Source organism: Argopecten irradians, chromosome 2 (genome assembly GCF_041381155.1).
Source record: "Argopecten irradians isolate NY chromosome 2, Ai_NY, whole genome shotgun sequence".
Taxonomy (NCBI): Eukaryota; Metazoa; Mollusca; class Bivalvia; order Pectinida; family Pectinidae; genus Argopecten; species Argopecten irradians.
This window is the reverse complement of record NC_091135.1, coordinates 16,123,777-16,142,944: the sequence shown is the minus strand read 5'-3', so window position 1 is coordinate 16,142,944 and position 19,168 is coordinate 16,123,777. Positions and strand designations below refer to the sequence as shown.

At 33.6% G+C, this 19,168-nt stretch overlaps 1 protein-coding gene and 1 long non-coding RNA gene across 2 annotated transcripts; both read left to right on the top strand.

The window, feature by feature from the left end:
* The first annotated feature begins 521 nt into the window (after positions 1-521).
* On the top strand, positions 522-16,229 carry LOC138314612 (ankyrin repeat domain-containing protein 54-like). The gene is made up of 7 exons (XM_069255025.1): positions 522-689; positions 8,683-8,736; positions 9,213-9,283; positions 9,515-9,573; positions 10,352-10,463; positions 10,733-10,795; positions 14,779-16,229. The coding sequence occupies exons 1-7, from the start codon at positions 668-670 to the stop codon at positions 14,923-14,925; spliced, it is 528 nt and encodes a 175-aa protein (XP_069111126.1). The 5' UTR covers positions 522-667; the 3' UTR covers positions 14,926-16,229.
* Positions 4,105-5,331, top strand: LOC138314611 (uncharacterized). Its single transcript, XR_011207400.1, has 2 exons — positions 4,105-4,264; positions 4,921-5,331. It is a non-coding gene; the product is annotated as an uncharacterized lncRNA (long non-coding RNA).
* Positions 16,230-19,168: the final 2,939 nt, after the last annotated feature.

Here is a 19,168-nt window from a genome sequence, read left to right as displayed (position 1 = left end):
CTTTGAAGAATTTGAAGGTACATATGTTTATATAATGATATTTTATTTAATACATGTAGTCATATTAATGACTCTGGCTAATTTTTTATGTCTGTACTATTTAAGCGTGTAACATATTTCTCATAAATTTTTTTATGAAAAACATATATGATGTCTTTGTCATATTAAAATCTTTGTTTTTCGTTTTTGTCAATTTTTGTAATGATTACAATTGTGTACAGGCCGGGAGATAACTCTTTCAATCTAATTCCTGAGACTTGCCTAGCTGTCAAATTATATTCCATCTGACTGATCTGTTTGAGGAAATACTGTATAGTCGGTTATTTTTTGCAGTATGGTATTTTCATGGGGATTACATTTTTTCACAATTTCACAGAATAATTGATTTGTGATTGCTGAAAATTGATCCACAAGATATTAATAAGAAAAGGTTGAATCATACACATAAATACCCATAGAGCCATTGAAATTGTTCTTGTTTTCAGATCAAATCCCAAAAATTTTACCCTAAAAAATAACGATTATACAGATTTTTTATTCATCAAACAGAACATTCATGACTTTGAATGTTAGTTATACATAATGATTGCCATCCCTATTTTTGTTTTAGCTTGTAGAGAGATTCTTAACAGAAAACATAAAAGTGGAGGGCAGTGGGCCAGAAGTCATGCAGAGTCAACTGTATATAGGTAAGGGTGAAAGATCATGGGTTAAAGGTCATGCAGAGTCATTTTAATATAGGTAAGGTCATGAGTGGAGGGTCCAGAGCCAGAGGTCATGCAGAGTTAACTGTATATTGTAAAGGGTGAAAGACCATGGGTCAAAGGTCATAAAGTGTAAACTTAAAATAGGTAACGATTTAAGGTCATCCATGAGGGTAGGGTGCCAGAGGTCATGCAGATCAACAACTAGGTACATAGGTAAGGATTAAGTGTTGTGGTTCAGAGGTGATGCAGACCCATACCAAAATAAAGTACAGAAAAGTATACTTTTATGCTACTTTTATGCTACTTTTTTTGAGCTTTTTACAAAAAGCCCAAAAAAAGTATACTTTTTTTGTACTTTTATGGACTTAGAATTTTTTTAGTGTGTTTTTTTTGTACTTTTTCTGGACTTTGACATTTTCGAGTGTGTTTTTTTTGTACTTTTCTGGACTTAGAATTTTTCGAGTGTGTTTTTTTGTACTTTTTCTGGACTTAGAAATTTTTTGAGTGTGTTTTTTTTTGTACTTTTTCTGGACTTTGACATTTTCGAGTGTGTTTTTTTTTGTACTTTTCTGGACTTAGAATTTTTCGAGTGTGTTTTTTTTTGTACTTTTTCTGGACTTAGAAATTTTCGAGTGTGTTTTTTTTTGTACTTTTTCTGGACTTAGAATTTTCTCTGTGATTGAGAAAATACCAGTGTACTTTTTTTGTACTTTTTTGGAACTTAGAATTTTTCTCTGTGATTGAGAAAATACCAGTGTACTTTTTTTGTACTTTTTTGGAACTTATAATTTTTCTCATGGATTGTGAAAATACAATAACGTATTACAGTTATTTTTTGTCACACTGTCTTTCTTTGGAACTAAAAATGTATGTGAATTAAAAAAAAAAACACTAAAAAGGATAAAATTACCATGCAGATACGGTGCATTGGTTTTATGACTTAATTAATCAATTATATTATCAATTTTATGATAAAATATGGACTTCATTTTGATCAATATAGCTAAATAATAAATAATATCGCCCTAAACAGTTTAGTTCATGTTGTGGAGCATGTTAATTGCATGAATACATTATATTTTGATCAATTCACTATTTATTTTTTAATCATGAATATTTCTGCTGTTAAAGAATTCTTTAATCATTGCAAGTACGTTGAAATATACTACATATTTATATTTTTCTCTAATATAAACAAATCAATCTTAACACTATCTATTCTGACATAAATCAAGGCACGATCCTAGATAGACCAACATGTGTACATTTTGCCTTTGAACTTTGATACGTGTACATGATTTTAGCCACAAGGGCACTGGCAATCTATTTACACATTGTGCATCCGCCTGCTATTCAAACTAATATGGCTTGCAAATCAGTTCACAGAAAGCCAGATTGAAAAGGTCCAAACTGTAATCAACAAAATACCAATGGCACGGTCACGAGGTCCTTATAAACTCGTGAAGTGAGATCGGTTGATAGCTGTGATATTCCACCACAAAGAATATGTTGTTTAGATATATTTATGCAATGATAAATTGACATTTTACAGATAAAATCCTCCTCAGACTGATCCCAAACGAAGTCCTCTGTAATCTTTAAAAATCTCGATCTATTCACGACATGCCGGAAATTGTTCTTGATACAATAGACAAAGTTGTCGTACATGTGCTGTCTATCTTATTATTTATATTACGTGGAACACAATCCAATTAAAACAACATGATACTTGATAACTATTTACTATATCGAGTATTAACAACAAAACTTGTCGGAAGGGAGAGTTCTTTGTTTAGAGAGTGTGGCCACGACATTCCTTCTGACACATATGTGTTAGTCACGTGATTATTTCAGCGCGGGAAACACCGGCATGTGTGTTTAAAACAGCTGATCGGCAGCCATGTTTGTTTACGTAATGTCTGAATGCTGAATGTAAACAAACACACACAGACTGCTGGGCTTACAACCGATGTTGACCATGCTTATATTCTGATACACTGGAGAACATAGACTTCACGGGGACAGCAGAATAGTTCTTCAGTACATCAATGGTTACAGTATATGGCTGTGTTTAAAATTACCGATTGGTAGGTATCACCGGTATCACATGGCAAACTCGGAAATGCAAGTTCACCGTAATTTCTCTGAAAATGTTTGTATGATAAAATCATTCTGTCTCGCTATGGGATATGCAAGATGTAAATCACGCCAGCTGTTTATGATGGCCAAGCGGGTGGGTATTTATAAATTGGTTGAAGCTCGAGGCCATCCCGATCGTAAATTAGAATTGTTTGAAATTTACGATTAAGTATGCATTAATTTTAATGAATATTTTTCAGTCAATGCATATACATAATGACTTATTTGAAATTTAATTTCATCTTCTGGATCTAGGAAATAATTTTATAAATTTCTTGCATTTTTTTCATATATTTCGGCTCGTATATTAATTAATTTTTCAAAAGATTCATGTTTTACATACGTATACACCTGATAATAAGTTTGTATTTTAATCTTTGAAATTTTGAGAGATAGAATATATAGATCTACCACGACCGATTATCTTAATTATTTACCATAGTTATTTGTGTACTGTATATATAAATTGTGTCAATTTCCAAAAGAAAAAAACGTAAATGATTTATTTTTGATGCTGCATACTTAAAGCTGGGAAAATGTAGAGAAAGAATAATTATCCAATCATTCAATAGTATATATCCTAATATTAACCATATGTCATCATGCAGAATACATTTATTTCCAGGTTTGGCTGATCATGAATATTACCGAGCTGCATGTGCACCAATTATGAAGATACTTTAAAGATGCTCCACCGCTGACAAATGGTATTTTTTCACTATCAAAAACAGGAGCAGACGATTAAGTATTTTCTTCAGTTACAAAAGTTACTTACTTTACACTATTACCACCATTGAAAAGTTTGAGCTTCTATTTTTACTTCAAGTTAAAAAATATGAAAAATAATTAATTGCATCCCGAAAAAATTCCGTGGCACTATATTCTATATGGAATGAAGTACTGACTGCACATGCACCACAGGCGGAATAAATTATTTTATATTATTTTTTTGTGTTAATGAGGCATATCTATACACGATTTAACACAAATTATTGTTCAAATGATGAATATCATTTATACTCTGTCGGCGGTGGAGCATCTTTAACAGGTACATTGAAATAAATGTGTATTAAGTGTGATTCTCAATTTATGTATGTGATTGATGACCAAAAAAGAGTAAGTTACGTTTTATCAAATGGTATTTACGATTTTTGTCTGGAAATTATTCTATGCCATTTTAAGTTTAGAAATTTGCATTTTTAAAATTTTTTATTTTCCTTGGATTTAAATACATTTTTTTTTTTAATCTAGTGTAATTGTCATAATAAGGTTGTTTTTTCCTCCTTGAAGAAATGAAGAGTTTTCTAAAGTTATTTTCATTCCTTTTGAAGATGAAGATCTTGAAGCCTGAAAATACAACAAATGAAATTGGTGTCCCAAGAATGGAAACTGCAGTCATCATGCCGACCTCACTGCAGGTAAAAATGTGTTAGTCTGATACAAATTCTACTTGTTATGAAGAATTTTTGGTAAATTTGGTCAGTATATATTTTAGGCCTTCCATTTTATAACCCCTATTTATATTCCTGTGTTACAAGTTAAAAACTTGCGTTGGGCAGTTGCAAGGTACAAATTGTGTAGGTCCATGTTTTCTTTTGATTCACAATTATTGTAACAGGAGGGGAGAAAATGTAGCGACCAGACCGGCATTTGAACCCAGGACCTCGGACCACTAGCCGAATGCTCTCTCTTCTGCTGAGCTACCTTGTCACCGATGAAATTGACCCAATTTCCAATCCCGCTACATAATACTCTTGACTTTCTGTCACCTCCTTAACCTGGGAATAAATTGTGAATTAAAAAACCTATACCTTTCCTGAACTGCCTCGCTACATGTACATCCTCTTTGACCATATTTGAGATATACATTTTAAGATTAAAGTTGCAATGGTTGAATTTACAGTCCTTTGAATATGAAATGTTTTTCAGGATTGTTAATTAGAAACCTCAATTGAAAAAAACAAACAAATTGTGACGAATATCCGACTTCTAACGATAAATAAAAGATATACATTAGACATTCTACACACATGTAAAACTACATGTATTAATGTCTTCTTTTTTATCATTTCAGACTCTTAAGTGAAGTAGATGGTATTGACAAAGAGACAGATGCTGTTCACAAAAAGACACAAAATGTTAAATATTTCAAATTTGATTTTTACAAAGAAGAAAGGAACCAAATTAAGAAACTGAAGACTCATGAATTTTGACCAAACTTATCAATTATAGCATGTTATTTTGTCTCATATAAAACACATATCAGTTGTCAATATATGTACTATTAAGTAATGACTGTGCTGTTATTGCAAAAATGTATTTGAAATTGAGCATTTAGGGGATTTTATGTCGCATGTTTTCCTATACATGTAAGTTCAAACACTGATCATACCTTTTGAACTTTATCTAGTTTTGTACATGAAATGGACTTTCATAGCACTGAAGGGATATCTTTCTATCAAAATAAAGGTTTTTCCATACTTTATCTGTACTAAGATTGTAGTTTTTAGCTCACCTGGCCCGAAGGGCCGGTGAGCTTATGTCATGGCGCGGCGTCCGTCGTCCGTCGTCCGTCGTCCGTCGTCCGTCCGTCCGTCCGTCCGTCCGTCAACATTTCCTATAAATCGCTACTTGTCCTAGAGTTCTGCATGGATTGTAACCAAATTTGGCCACAAACATCCTTGGGGGAAGGGGGACAGAACTCGTATAAATTTTGGCTTTGACCATCCAGGAGCAGGAGGGGCGGGGCCCAATAGGGGAAATAGAGGTAAATCCTTTAAATTGCTACTTGTCCTAGAGTTTGGCATGGATTGTAACCAAAATCAGCCACAAACATCCTTCGGGGAAGGGGAACAGAACTTGTATAAATTTTGGCTCTGATCCCCCAGGGGCAGGAGGGGCGGGGCCCAATAGGGGAAATAGAGGTAAATCCTTTAAATTGCTACTTGTCCTAGAGTTTGGCATGGAATGTAACCAAAATCAGCCACAAACATCCTTGGGGGAAGGGGAACAGTACTTGTATAAATTTTGGCTCTGATCACCCAGGGGCAGGAGGGGCGGGGCCCAATAGGGGAAATAGAGGTAAATCCTTTAAATCGCTACTAGTCATAGAGTTGTGAATGGAATGTACCCAAATTTGGCCACAAACATCCTTTGGGGAAGGGGAACAGAACTTGTATAAATTTTGGCTCTGGCCTCCCCGGGGGCAGGAGGGGCGGGGCCCAATAGGGGAAATAGAGGTAAATCCTTTAAATCGCTACTAGTCATAGAGTTCTGCATGGATTGGAACCAAATTTGGCCACAAACATCCTTGGGGGAAGGGGAACAGAACTGTTATAAATTTTGGCTCTGACCCCCCCGGGGGCAGGAGGGGCGGGGCCCAATAGGGGAAATAGAGGTAAATCCTTTAAATCGCTACTAGTCATAGAGTTCTGCAGGAATTGGAACCAAATTTGGCCACAAACATCCTTGGGGGAAGGGGAACAGAACTTGTATAAAATTTTGGCTCTGGCCCCCCGGGGGCTGGAGGGGCGGAGCCTAATAGGGGAAATAGAGGTAAATCCTTTAAATCGCTACTAGTCACAGAGTTCCGCATGGAATGTAACCAAATTTGGCCAGAAATATCCTTGGGAGAATAAGAACTGAGTTTGTATAAATTTTGGTTCTGGTCCCGGGGGGCAGGAGGGGCGGGGCCCAATAGGGGAAATAGAGGTAAATTCTTTAAATCGCTACTAGTCATAGAGTTCTGTATGGATTGTAACCAAATTTGGCCACAAACATCCTTGGGGGAAGGGGAACAGAACTTGTAAAAGTTTTGGCTCTGGCCCCCCAGGGGCAGGACGGGTGGGGCCCAATAGGGGAAATAGAGGTAAATCCTATAAATTGCTAAAATAAATTGTCCTAGAGTTTTGCTTGGATTATGACCAAATTTGGCCGCAAACATCCTTGGGGGAAGGGGAACAGAACTTGTATAAATTTTGGCTCTGACCCCCTGGGGGCAGGAGGGGTGGGGCCTAATAGGGGATTTAGAGGTTAATATCAAAATTCCTTCAGAAAAGAAACAATGAACCTGTATTCAGAACATTACTTGGCATTACAAACCAGGTGAGCGATACAGGCCCTCTGGGCCTCTTGTTATTACTAGCATTGTACTTTTTTTTTGTTCTAAAATTGCACTCTTTTGTACCAGAATGATACTTTTTCTATACTAAAATTGTACTTTTTCTGTACTTTTTTGTACTAAATGTATACTTTTTGTGTGCTAAAATGATACTTTTTCTGTACTTTTTTTGTACTTTTTAATCTACTTAAAAAAGTACAAAAAAAGCACAAAATATATACAGCTTTTAGTTTATAACAAGCATGTGTACTTTTTTTGTACTTTTTCTGTACTTTTTTAGTACTCTAGATGTCTACCCGAAAAAGCTGAAAAAAAGTACAAAAAAGGCACAATTAAAGTAGATTTTAGTATACAACATGCCTGTGTACTTTTTTGTACTTTTTCTGTACTTTTTTAGTACTTTTTCTGTACTTTTTAGTGCTGTAGATGTCTACCCGAAAAAGCTGAAAAAAAAGTACAAAAAAAGCACAATAAAAGTAGATTATAGTTTACAACATGCCTGTGTACTTTTTTCGTACTTTTTCTGTACTTTTTTAGTACTTTTTCTGTACTTTTTAGTGCTGTAGATGTCTACCCGAAAAAGCTGAAAAAAAGTACAAAAAAAAGCACAATAAAAGTAGATTTTAGTTTACAACATGCCTGTGTACTGTTTTCGTACTTTTTCTGTACTTTTTTAGTACTTTTTCTGTACTTTTTTAGTGCTGTAGATGTCTACCCGAAAAAGCTGAAAAAAAGTACAAAAAAAGCACAATAAAAGTAGATTTTAGTTTACAACATGCCTGTGTACTTTTTTCGTACTTTTTCTGTACTTTTTTAGTACTGTAGATGTCTACCCGAAAAAACACAAAAAAAAGTACAAAAAAAGCACAATAAAAGTAGATTTTAGTTTACAACATGCCTGTGTACTTTTTTCGTACTTTTTCTGTACTTTTTTAGTACTTTTTTAGTACTGTAGATGTCTACCCGAAAAAAAACAACACAAAAAAAGTTCAAAAAAAGCACAATAAAAGTAGATTTTTAGTATACAACATGCCTGTGTACTTTTTTTGTACTTTTTCTGTACTTTTTTTGTACTTTTTTAGTACTCTAGATGTCTATCCGATAAAGCACAAAAAAAGTACGAAAAAAGTACACATGGTTGGTAGACTGTACTTTTTTCCTACTTTTGTATTTTTTTCCTACTTTTTTTCTACTTTATTTGTACTTTTTTAGTACTTTTTTTGACTCAATTTGGAACCGGGTTGTAACTACGGTTCCAAATTGAGTCACTAAAAGTATACTTTTTTTGTGTTTTTTTTGTGCTTTTTTTTCCTACTTTTTTCCTACTTTTTTTTCGGTATGGGGAGTTGAACTTTATGTAGGTACAAGTTATATATGGGTTGAAGATATTGAGTCAAAGGTCATATACATGAAGAGTACAATGTGCAAGGAAAGCTAAGGTCATAGGTGGAGGGAAGTGGGACAAATAATTATGTAAAATTAGTTTTATAAAGTTGAATTTACAATTAGTCTTTAATTTACAGGTATGTATTATATCTTTGGCTTTTACAGGTATGGCATTGCAAATTGGCAAATTGCTTAACTGTACTGGAAATGAAGGACATATCAGAACTTCAGTACTTATATATATGATAATGGAATCGAATACCACGTAACTGACACAATTATGACAGTAATTAAACTTTTTTTTTACTCGTATTGGTTATCTTCTTCCAGCATGTTTCTGGGGAATCAAAGACATAGTGATGGCTTTACTTGCTAAGGGATGTGGTAAGTTATTTGATTGTCTGGATTCTGAACTTAAGTATATACGTTGTAATGGGGCACCCTATCATGATAAAAATAAAAGTTGTATATTCAGTTAACCTTGTTTATACAAGAACATCATTCCTAACATTAAACAAAAATTGAAGTTCCATATCCACACCTGTGTAATGTTTACAGCTAGAATATAAATGTACATGACATTGTATTATAATGAACATAAAATTGTTGTTAGATTAACAACCTCTTTATTCATATCACATTTGAAGTACATTGAATATCACAAACCACCAATGACTAAAGATCAGCATAATATGTTTTATTATAGTACAAATATCATTTTAATATATAATTATTTTAATTTCTCATTTTGTTTTACTGAAGGAACCATTGTTAAGAGAAGTGTAAAGTTATAGTTCTTTCTGTTTGATTTTAATATCTATACTACATTATTGATAATAATGTGTTTTTATCGATGATAGACCCAAACTCCCAGAACAAAGGTTCACTATGGACACCCCTGCATGCTGCCAGCTTCCAGGAACATGGACCTGTACGTATTATTATGTCAGACAAAATAATTTTTCTGTTGGAAGTCATGATAATGTTTACCTAGGATATAGTATAAATGTGATACGCCAGTTAGTGTTTACAACACTTTATCAACAAGCTGAGAAATTAACTGTTAGAATAGGAATTATTAGCATCATTATGTGAAAGGAGAACATTTTTTTTGATATGATATATAGCTAGGTAAACTTTCTGACCTCTGCTTTGTTTTTAGATTGTGATGGTATTACTAGATAATGGTGCTCAGCCTGAACTGCCTGACTCTGAAGGGAGGTAAGTCTTGTCTAGCAACATTTCTTCACAATATATTGTAATGCAATGATTATGCACACAAAATAAGAACATTACAATACCATACAGCACCACCTTCCCAAACTTTTATTCTTGTTTTTCAATCATATTTATTAAAGATGCTTCACCGCTGACAAATGGCATTTTTCCACTATCAAAATTAGGAGAAGACGATTTAGTATTTTTCTTCAGTTACAAAAGTTACTTACTTTACACCATTACCACCATTGAAAAGTTTGAGCTTCTAATTTTACTTCAAGTTAAAGATATGAAAAATATTTAATTGCATCCCGAAAAAATTCCGTGGCACTATATCCTATATGGAATGAAGTACTGATTGCGCATGCACCAAAGGCAAAATAAATTATTTGATATTATTTTTTTGTTAATTAGACATATATATACACGATAATACACCAATTATTGTTCAAATAATGAATGTCATTTATGCTCTGACGGAGGTGGAGCATCTCTAATATATGTAGAAAATAATCAAAATATCAATTTGATATGTTAAATGTATCCTTCATTTCTGCATATTCATATAAGACTAACAAAAGTTGAGATTATTATTTTTCTGCTGTACAAGTTTGACTAATTTTTCCCATTAAGATATTTTAAGGAAGAAAAAATAATTGACTTTATACATATTATACATATATTTGTTTGGAATTTGATGCAAACTTATTCAGTTTGTCATGATTATCACATGTTACATCATGATGATATCACTAGATTAATTTGAATTCTCTATTTTCAGGACAGCTAAAGATTTTGCATCTGCCTCAGACAAGATTTGGCCTCATTTTGCTATGCTTGGACTGACCAGGAGTAAAAAGTCAGAACTAGTTCAGAAAGGAGTCATTAAAAAGGTAGAGAAATAGCTGAAATACACTCATAATACATATAGCTAAACAGAACTAAACTAATCAGTGAAGTTCAGACATTGCAATTTCCATCCAAATTATTAAAATAAAGAAACATATATGCATTGGAAACACTAGAAAATCATACAGTTTTGTATACTGTATCTGTGTGTCAGACTTTCAATGTGTGGTCAAATACTAAAGTAGAACTTTTTAATGCACAACATGTAAAATGTAAATGCAAATACAAGGATGTAATTTTGCGTGCCTCTCAGGTTCAAGACACAGGTTCCAACCACAGACCAGCCTATAAAGCACCCGGCCAGGGAATCAGAATGGTGAGTATACACATACACCCTTTATATGGGGATTATATTTAACAAAACAACGTCAAATCATCCTGACCTCTTCATATGGGGATCACATTTAACAGGATCAAAACATTGAGTTATCATTATTAACCTTTCAAGGGGATCACATTTAAGGGAAAACATATAAGACAATCATCTTGATCAGGCTCCGATATCTTGAAACAAAAGTGCAGACATAAGTTTTTCTCTTTATGTAACTTATATGAAAACATTATAGACTTCAGCTAGTTTTGGTTTGTTTCGAGAAATCAGGGCCAGATCAGTTCTAAGATGCAACACTGCCAACATTAACAGCTACGTATATACGTCACATTGTGAGAGAGCATGAGATGATTGGATATATAAAGAATGTTTTAATCTGCAATGGGGCTAAGTTATTATAGGTCGACTATTCTTATTGTTGATATCGTATCACTGCTAGGTAGCCACCAGCTACCACATATAAACATGTCAGTCATGTCTCAATAAATCACCAAACATAAAACTATTTTAGATTTTAGCTTTTGCAAAAATGACAAGAGAATTTACATATATTTGCCAGCATGCCCCTATCAATAGACCTTTTAGTTGGCTACTTTCATGTAAATGTCATGAATATAATGCTATGATACATTTAACTCATTTTAGCCATTAAGCTGCCATTTTCCTGATAATGTCAAAAAGGACTTGATGTGTATGCCTTTGTCGAATCTGGTCAAACCATTGCTCCTACTATATATGCTATCTGCTATAGTAAACAGAATGGCATGGTTATTTGGTGACAAAAATAATTATGTACTGTCTGTTGACTTGCAAATTTTTCCCAAAATCTACAAATACATAATGTAAAAAAAACAATTTAAAAGTCAATAGTATTATTTATCTAAGGTTAGAATGGATACATAGACACTTTTTAGTAACAAAGTTATGTTCAGCTACACCTAAGAAGTGATATATAGGCATTTCTACCACAATAGGCGCTGTTAATCAACTCTCAGGGTATCAAATAAACGATGCAGCTGTTGATTAACAATATTGTTTTATACCACACGTGGTATAAACTCTGTACGCATTCTGATTGGCTGACACGATGAACTTTGACCGAACTACGTCTTTCTCAGTGTCGTATCATCTTTTGTCAACGTCATCAATAATCGAGTGACGTCATGCTATGCTGTGATCGCCGCTTGACACCAAAACTGCTGTTGGATTGCGTACTTATCCTCGTCGTATTTCTATCGGCTAAAATCGGATACTATTGTGGTAGAAACAGGTCACACGACTTGTGGTTGTTGGATATGGAATTTATTCCACACTCTTAAGGTATTTTTTAAAAGTTACAAAAGACACTCGCTAAAGTTCGTGTCTTTTGTAACTTTTTGAAAATAACTCACTCGTATCGAATAAATTCCATATCCAACAACCACTCATTGTGTAACCTCTATATACACTGTATATGAAAATACCTAGTTTAAACAGGGTGTTAAACTTTTAGGGAGTTTTGACGACTTTTTCAACATGACATATTATTTGGGTAGTTTGGCATGGTGGGGGTTAAATGACTTAAATATGGTTTTAGACTATAAAATATAGTTTGACTTTATATTGTACATGATTGTATGTACTTATTGGTACTTTAATATGAAGCTGTCATACAATAAGTTTATAGATATACATTTTGTTTGGTGATTTCAGGCTGGCGATGATGTAAGTCTGTGTTATTTAACAATGTAACTTTAACTTATGATCACAAACACATGCTCATTTATATAGGAAGTGAGTTCACTTTGAAAATAGTTATCTTATCTGGTAAGAAAGGACAATTAAATCACCTCAATTAACCCTTCACCATATTTGAATAAATTATGGGTGATCACTGTGCAATTAATTTAAATTTATGGAGTAGTATCTCATGGATTGGTTAGAATGATCAGTCATCAGTGATTACGGATGTGTAACAGGAGCGTATGGGGCCCAGTTTGGGTGCCAATTTTGTAACAGCAGGAAATAATGTAGCAGCCAAACTGGGGCTTAAAATCGGGGACCACTGAATACTATAGCAAGATCCTCTTAATAATTAATTGAGCAACCTAAGGCTTAATTAATGGTTGCTGATGAACAATGTTACCCACTCCAGTCCAAGTACAGTTACATATTGGCTGTCCCTGTTGCCTATTTCCTTAAATTATGAAAATAAAATACATAATGATGAGTGTTATCTTAAAGTGAACAGTCGGGCAAGGATGGCTAAAGTCGGTGAAAATGGTGTGAATGTATCCAGTATAATTTCTTATGAAATAGAAAAATAAAATCTCTTGCCAAAATCTGTCTGCGTACGAAGAAATTAATTTAAAGTATAGGAATCCTAAAACGTCCTCCCAGATGACTATATATGTCCGTGGTTACATTTACACGCAGCCTCGCTTTCAATGCTTTCAACTTTCCTTTACTTTAATGGTCAGAACTGGGAAACGTAAGCAGAACTTGGCAGTCGTATTAATATGTGAGAACTTTTGGAAGGCCAATGAACGCATTTAGACTGGTTTTCTTTGCCCGACTATTCACTTTAATCTTCTCATGGTCACTACACCATCGACTATCAACTAAAATTGATTTCTGTTATTGTAAATTGTAATAGAACTTAAGTGTTTATAGAGTAAACTTATAAGTGTTGATAGAAAAATTAATGTAGCGTACAGTATATACTGCCGCAAACTTGAATCAAGCGTAAAATACAACTGAAAAGTAATGAGCTGTAAATATGATTTAAAGGGGAATAACTGCTATCAGCTTAGGATATCTTACACCCGTACACTGAAAGGGAGAGTACTCTTTGTGACTAATACTAACTGAAGCTGGAATATTGACAGAAAATGGTGTCGTATTTAGAGCTACATTTGGTACCTATTGATGCTAATGGAGCAAAGTAATGATTATGCAAACCATTATAAAACATTTGTTTGTGTTTTATAGTACTTGTTTGATATTGCTTACCAATTAGGCAATGAAAGTGAACCACATAAAATATGAAATTCTCATCGAGGCATAATTTTTTACATAATACATAATTTTGTATGAAGGTTTTTTCTGAAGGAAATTTATATGGCAAGTACACAAATTGTGAATTTGAAGTCATGTGAACAGTACAATGGATATTATGAAAGTCAGTTTTATGTTTATTTTGGACAAAAATAATATGTAAATGCATGACTACACAAAAATAATTGGAAATTTACAAAAAAAAAAAGTATAGAAAACTGTACCCGAGTGATTTTCGGAGGCAGTGCTCCACAACGACATATAGGGACCAAATCATATCTGCCCAAAAGGTATAGTAGGCCTGGTATGCATATTCATTCTAATGCTTACTGGTGAAAGGGTAAAAAGTATTGTGTTTGTCGGTGTTGATGAATATTTTGTGGATTAAGGTTAGAACTCTGTTTATGAGATATATACCAAGGAGAAAGATGTGTATATTATTGCATTATTGTGGTTTTAATTCCTTAAATCAATATACTTTACTTAAAAAAAGGTTCTTTAATTTTCGAATACATCGTATTATGAGATATGGTACTCATAAAAAAGAGAGACAAGTTTGGCTCATCTGGAAATACTGAGCATTTATTTTATTTTACAATATACGCATCTTTCATCAAGACTTACAAACTTTGATCCTTGTTTGTACTAAAATATGAACTTAGAAGAAATCCATATTGGACTCAAGTTCAGAAATAGTTTTTAGTGCAGAATTCTTGAATATTATTTTAAAGCAAGGATTTATAAGTATACATCCTTGTTTATTATGACTATTTTACCCAATACTATGCTTTTATACAAAAGGACTTTTAAAATATTTCATATTTAATATGATCACCCAGCATCAATAGGATTACAGTGGAAGCCTGCATTATGATCAACAAGAGAATAATCACTTAGTGTAGGTATCACATGTTTCTTTATTTCTGTTGTAGGCCACAGACAGTCGTCCAGAATCAGCCTATGCCTACAACAGCGACCCGTTCATACATGCCGCTGTGACCGGAGACGTTCTGGCCGATCAGGATGAGAACACCCCACAACAGGATACATCCCAGCCCAAATTCTCACTGTGGAGGTGACAGGATCTCACAAGGATACATCTCAACACCAGAATAATCCCTCAGGCATTGGAAACAGTTTATTTTGAAGATAGAGACAGAGTGCATTTTGAAGATAAAGACAGAGTGCAATTAGCAACAATAAAAAGGACAATAGAATTGATGACATGTCTCGTGTAGGGCTGTACCTGTGATAACTTATACATACATGATCATTCTGACTGGATCCGTCCAACAAAACATTTACCTTTCGTCTTCATATCTGGGATTGATATTGACATACACCTAGGTTAATTTAAGATTACATATAAACTACATGTATACCAGTAATCTTTTTCAGATTTGAATAGTTTGTCACCATGGAAACTTAATTGATACCAACTAATTTTATCTAAATGATATTAAAGTGGTTTTTATTTTGATTTAAATTTTGCTATAGGTTCATTTGAGGATGATATTTTTAGTAATTTGTTAAGATTGTTAATTGTAAGGTTTAAATTACCATGAGAATGTATTTTGTTATTGTGTACAATGCAGTACTGTATCTTCTAGTTTAACATATGCCTCGATCTGTGTTTATTCTATAATTGTAGATTATGTCCATGTGGCTAATGGTAAAGTAACCCCCCCCCCCCCCCCCCATCCCTCCCCACCCCTTTATTTCCAAGCGATGAGATTTGATCAAAGAACTGCCATGTGTTGTTTTTTTTTACAATTGTTGTCATAATTTTTTACCATGAAAGATGTTGTAGAATTCTTAATATCTAGATCTAAAAAGTCACCATGGTTATATAAAGGATTTGGACAGATCTCAACTTTAGCTTTCCCCAATATTACCACGGATACATTATTGTCATACAATATTGAAATACAATGAGCAATTGTAATCAAGGGAGATTTCCACTGTTGCCATGGTTATATAATGAAATTTAGGGAGATTTCTACTATTGCTATGGTTACATAATATAATCAAAATAAGTCATATCTCTGTCATTGCTATATGATAAGCTATAAAATTCACACAATGCCTTCAGGTCTTCACTGTTATTAGATATCTGTAAAGTTTGATAGACCTCTATTCTGGATTTGCATATTACAGAGTTATCTGCACTTGCGGGTAGGTATTGATTGTGACGTCATTTTTTTCGAGCGTAACGTCATACTTTTCGGAGAAAATGACGTTAATTGCGCTCACAAAATAATGACGTAAAATACCTACCCGCGAGGGAGCTAACTCTGTAATAATTAAGACGGAATAGCTACTGTTTCAAGACTTGGTTGGATAAGGCTGAATGTTTACAGATACCCATTAACTTAATGTAGACGATATGACTTTTTGTAATTGTAAATGTTGAATGTTATCCACTATTGCTATATCACTATTGTTATGTAGAATATAGGGCAGATTTTCACTGATTGCATGACTACAATGTATTGAGACCTCCACTTTTACTTTGATTACATAATTATAATATATACTGTAGACAGAATTCCACTGTATCCATGGTGACTTCACAGGTATGTAATAGTGTAGGAGTATAAGCACTATTGCATGGTTTGGTAGTATATGATGAAATGATGTGTATGTGCAGGCTAAGAATGTACAATATGATTTGTTAGAATACTTTGTTGTGTGAAAGTTGTACTGTTTTATCTGTGATATAAATTGTGTGCTAATTTATTTTAAATGTAGTCAAATAAACTGTTGGTAATGATAAATATATCACATTTATGTTGTCTGTATTTGTAGAGATTTAAATAGTAATTACTGTCATAGAAGTGTATGCCTTATGATTACGCAGAGGGGACTTATCGGAAGGGACAGTTTGTACATGTACAGTATTATATTTAAGTGGTTAATTATATGTGTTTAGCCAGTCTTAGGTAGATGGCTTTTCATTCGGTACCTGGCCTTTTCAGTTACATGTACCAAGGACGTAATGACACTTATAAATCCTTGCATGTACAAAAAAAACTAGTGGTTCTATTCGGTGTAAGCAGAGATTTAAATACTATTTAAATCTCTGGTGAAAGGTAAGATCCAAATGTCCCGAAGAACTTTTGGAGAAAACCTTATAAAAATTGATATCGCTCTTCAAATTACATATTCTTTCGTGTGCACCAAAAGAATCAAATCTGGTTTTTTTTAGTCAGCCATATCATCATATGGTTGTCTATTCAAATCGCCTTTCGTCTGTGATTCGTCCGCCTTCCATCCGCCTTCAGTCCGTCCGCTTCCTTCCTTCTACCCTTCCTTTAATTCTTGTTACCGCTATTTCTCAATTTCGAAAGGTACATGTACTGTTAATCATTCTCAAATAAGGAAAAAATTCGCCGTTTGTACGTTGCTTCTGAAGAACGGCGTAATGTTCCCCAAAAGAGTAATTTTGAGGAAGAGATCTCTAGTAAATTTGAATTATAAGTTAATTTGAATAGATTTTTTATGTTATGGAGATATAACACAAAAATCTGAGTGTACTCTCATCATAAACCGCTTCGCGGTTTATTTAGAGTAAACTCAGATTTTTGTGTTATATCTCCATAACATAAAAAATCTATTCAAGTTAATCCTTAAATATTGCATTTTGGGACCGATCAGTTAATGAGATGGCCGACCGGCCGCCATTTTGGATTTTGGTAGTTGAAGTTTCAGTTACTAGTAGACTAAAGGTTACACGGAGTGCACGTGGTTTAGACTACAGGTAGACACGGAGTGCACAAGATTTAGACTACAGGTAGACACGGAGTGCACAAGGTTTAGACTACAGGTAGAGGTATAGGTGCACAACGTGTGAACACTGTGTCTACTACAGGTGGACATGGTGTCCAGGTACATTCAGACAAGGTAATGCGTTACAGCCAGGGATCGGGGGAAGAATACATTCTTCACTTTGAAATACATATATGTAATACATAAAATAATTTTCTAGTGTTTACTTTTTTAATAACACAGTGTACAGCATAAGTAACTATACGATATTTTTTCTTAGTAAATACATTTATGCTACATAGATAAGACCTTTTAACTGCAAAAGTAACAAAGATCAAATTACATTCATAAAGTATATACTTTCATATGTCTATTTCAGTTTCCATTTCATATCTAGAATATATAAAATTTTCAAAGGTCAATATTTTATGGGTAGATTGCATTAATATGTATATATCATTTACATGAAATATAAATATTTTCACAAGTCAAAACAACTTTGAATTGCAGCAAAAGCCAGTCCTCTTGTGCCCTTTGGACACTTTTATAATAAGCTATCAGTAATACGACCATATACATGTACGGGTAATACATAGCTTTTAAATAAAAAGGATTTGATTCATATCAATCAGTTATCTTGCCATACCCCTGTAGATCACTTTTCATTAAAATATATATACTTGTATAATATTTTTCTTTGCTATTTTAAGTTATTAACTAGTGTACGTAAAAATAGCTGAATTACGTATCCTTTATTAATAAACTTAATGTCTATATAATAAAAGATCATGCAGAAATAAATCAATATCAAACTATGTGACGTCTTCCACTTAAGTAGGCTAGTCTATACTACCTAATTAGGTACCCAATGCAGCTTGTTTTTATTGTTAATTACCGGTAAACGCAATATGTTTACGATCCCAATACCGCAAGTTACATGTACCTTGACCGTATATTGCGTCATGGTCCAATAATTATAACTCGTCAAACTATACAGGTACTTCAATTAACAAGGTGAGTATCGATAGATGGCCAGAGGGCAGACTCGATGTCTTTGTCGGCTTTATGAGAATGTGGGGCAGTATCTTTGTACATGTGATTTTAAAATTGTTTCGATGGAAGATTGTTAAGACAAACGAACACTTTACCGTTTAAAAATCATATAGGTTTATCATATGAATTTGAAACAAATAAATACCAATCTTATAAGATACATATACATGTATGTTGGGGAGCCTGGGTAAACACAGAGATACAATTGTACAATAATATTTAAATCTCTGGGTAAACAAGTGTAGATTGTGATGAGATAAAAACTAGCCGGTAAAACATAGTAAGTGATGCTGAATACACCTCAATTATAGTCATCAAGCATGTCTGACACAACCAAGCATGTCTGTCACAACCATTCATTTAAAGGATTTGTGCAGCCATTTTTTTTTTTATAATACGTAAGGATATGATATTTGCTTTGGATGAATGAAAAACGAAGTCCAACCCAAAGTATCGCCTAGCACAAATGATCAAAATTAATTTGGAAAAGTACTTATTCAA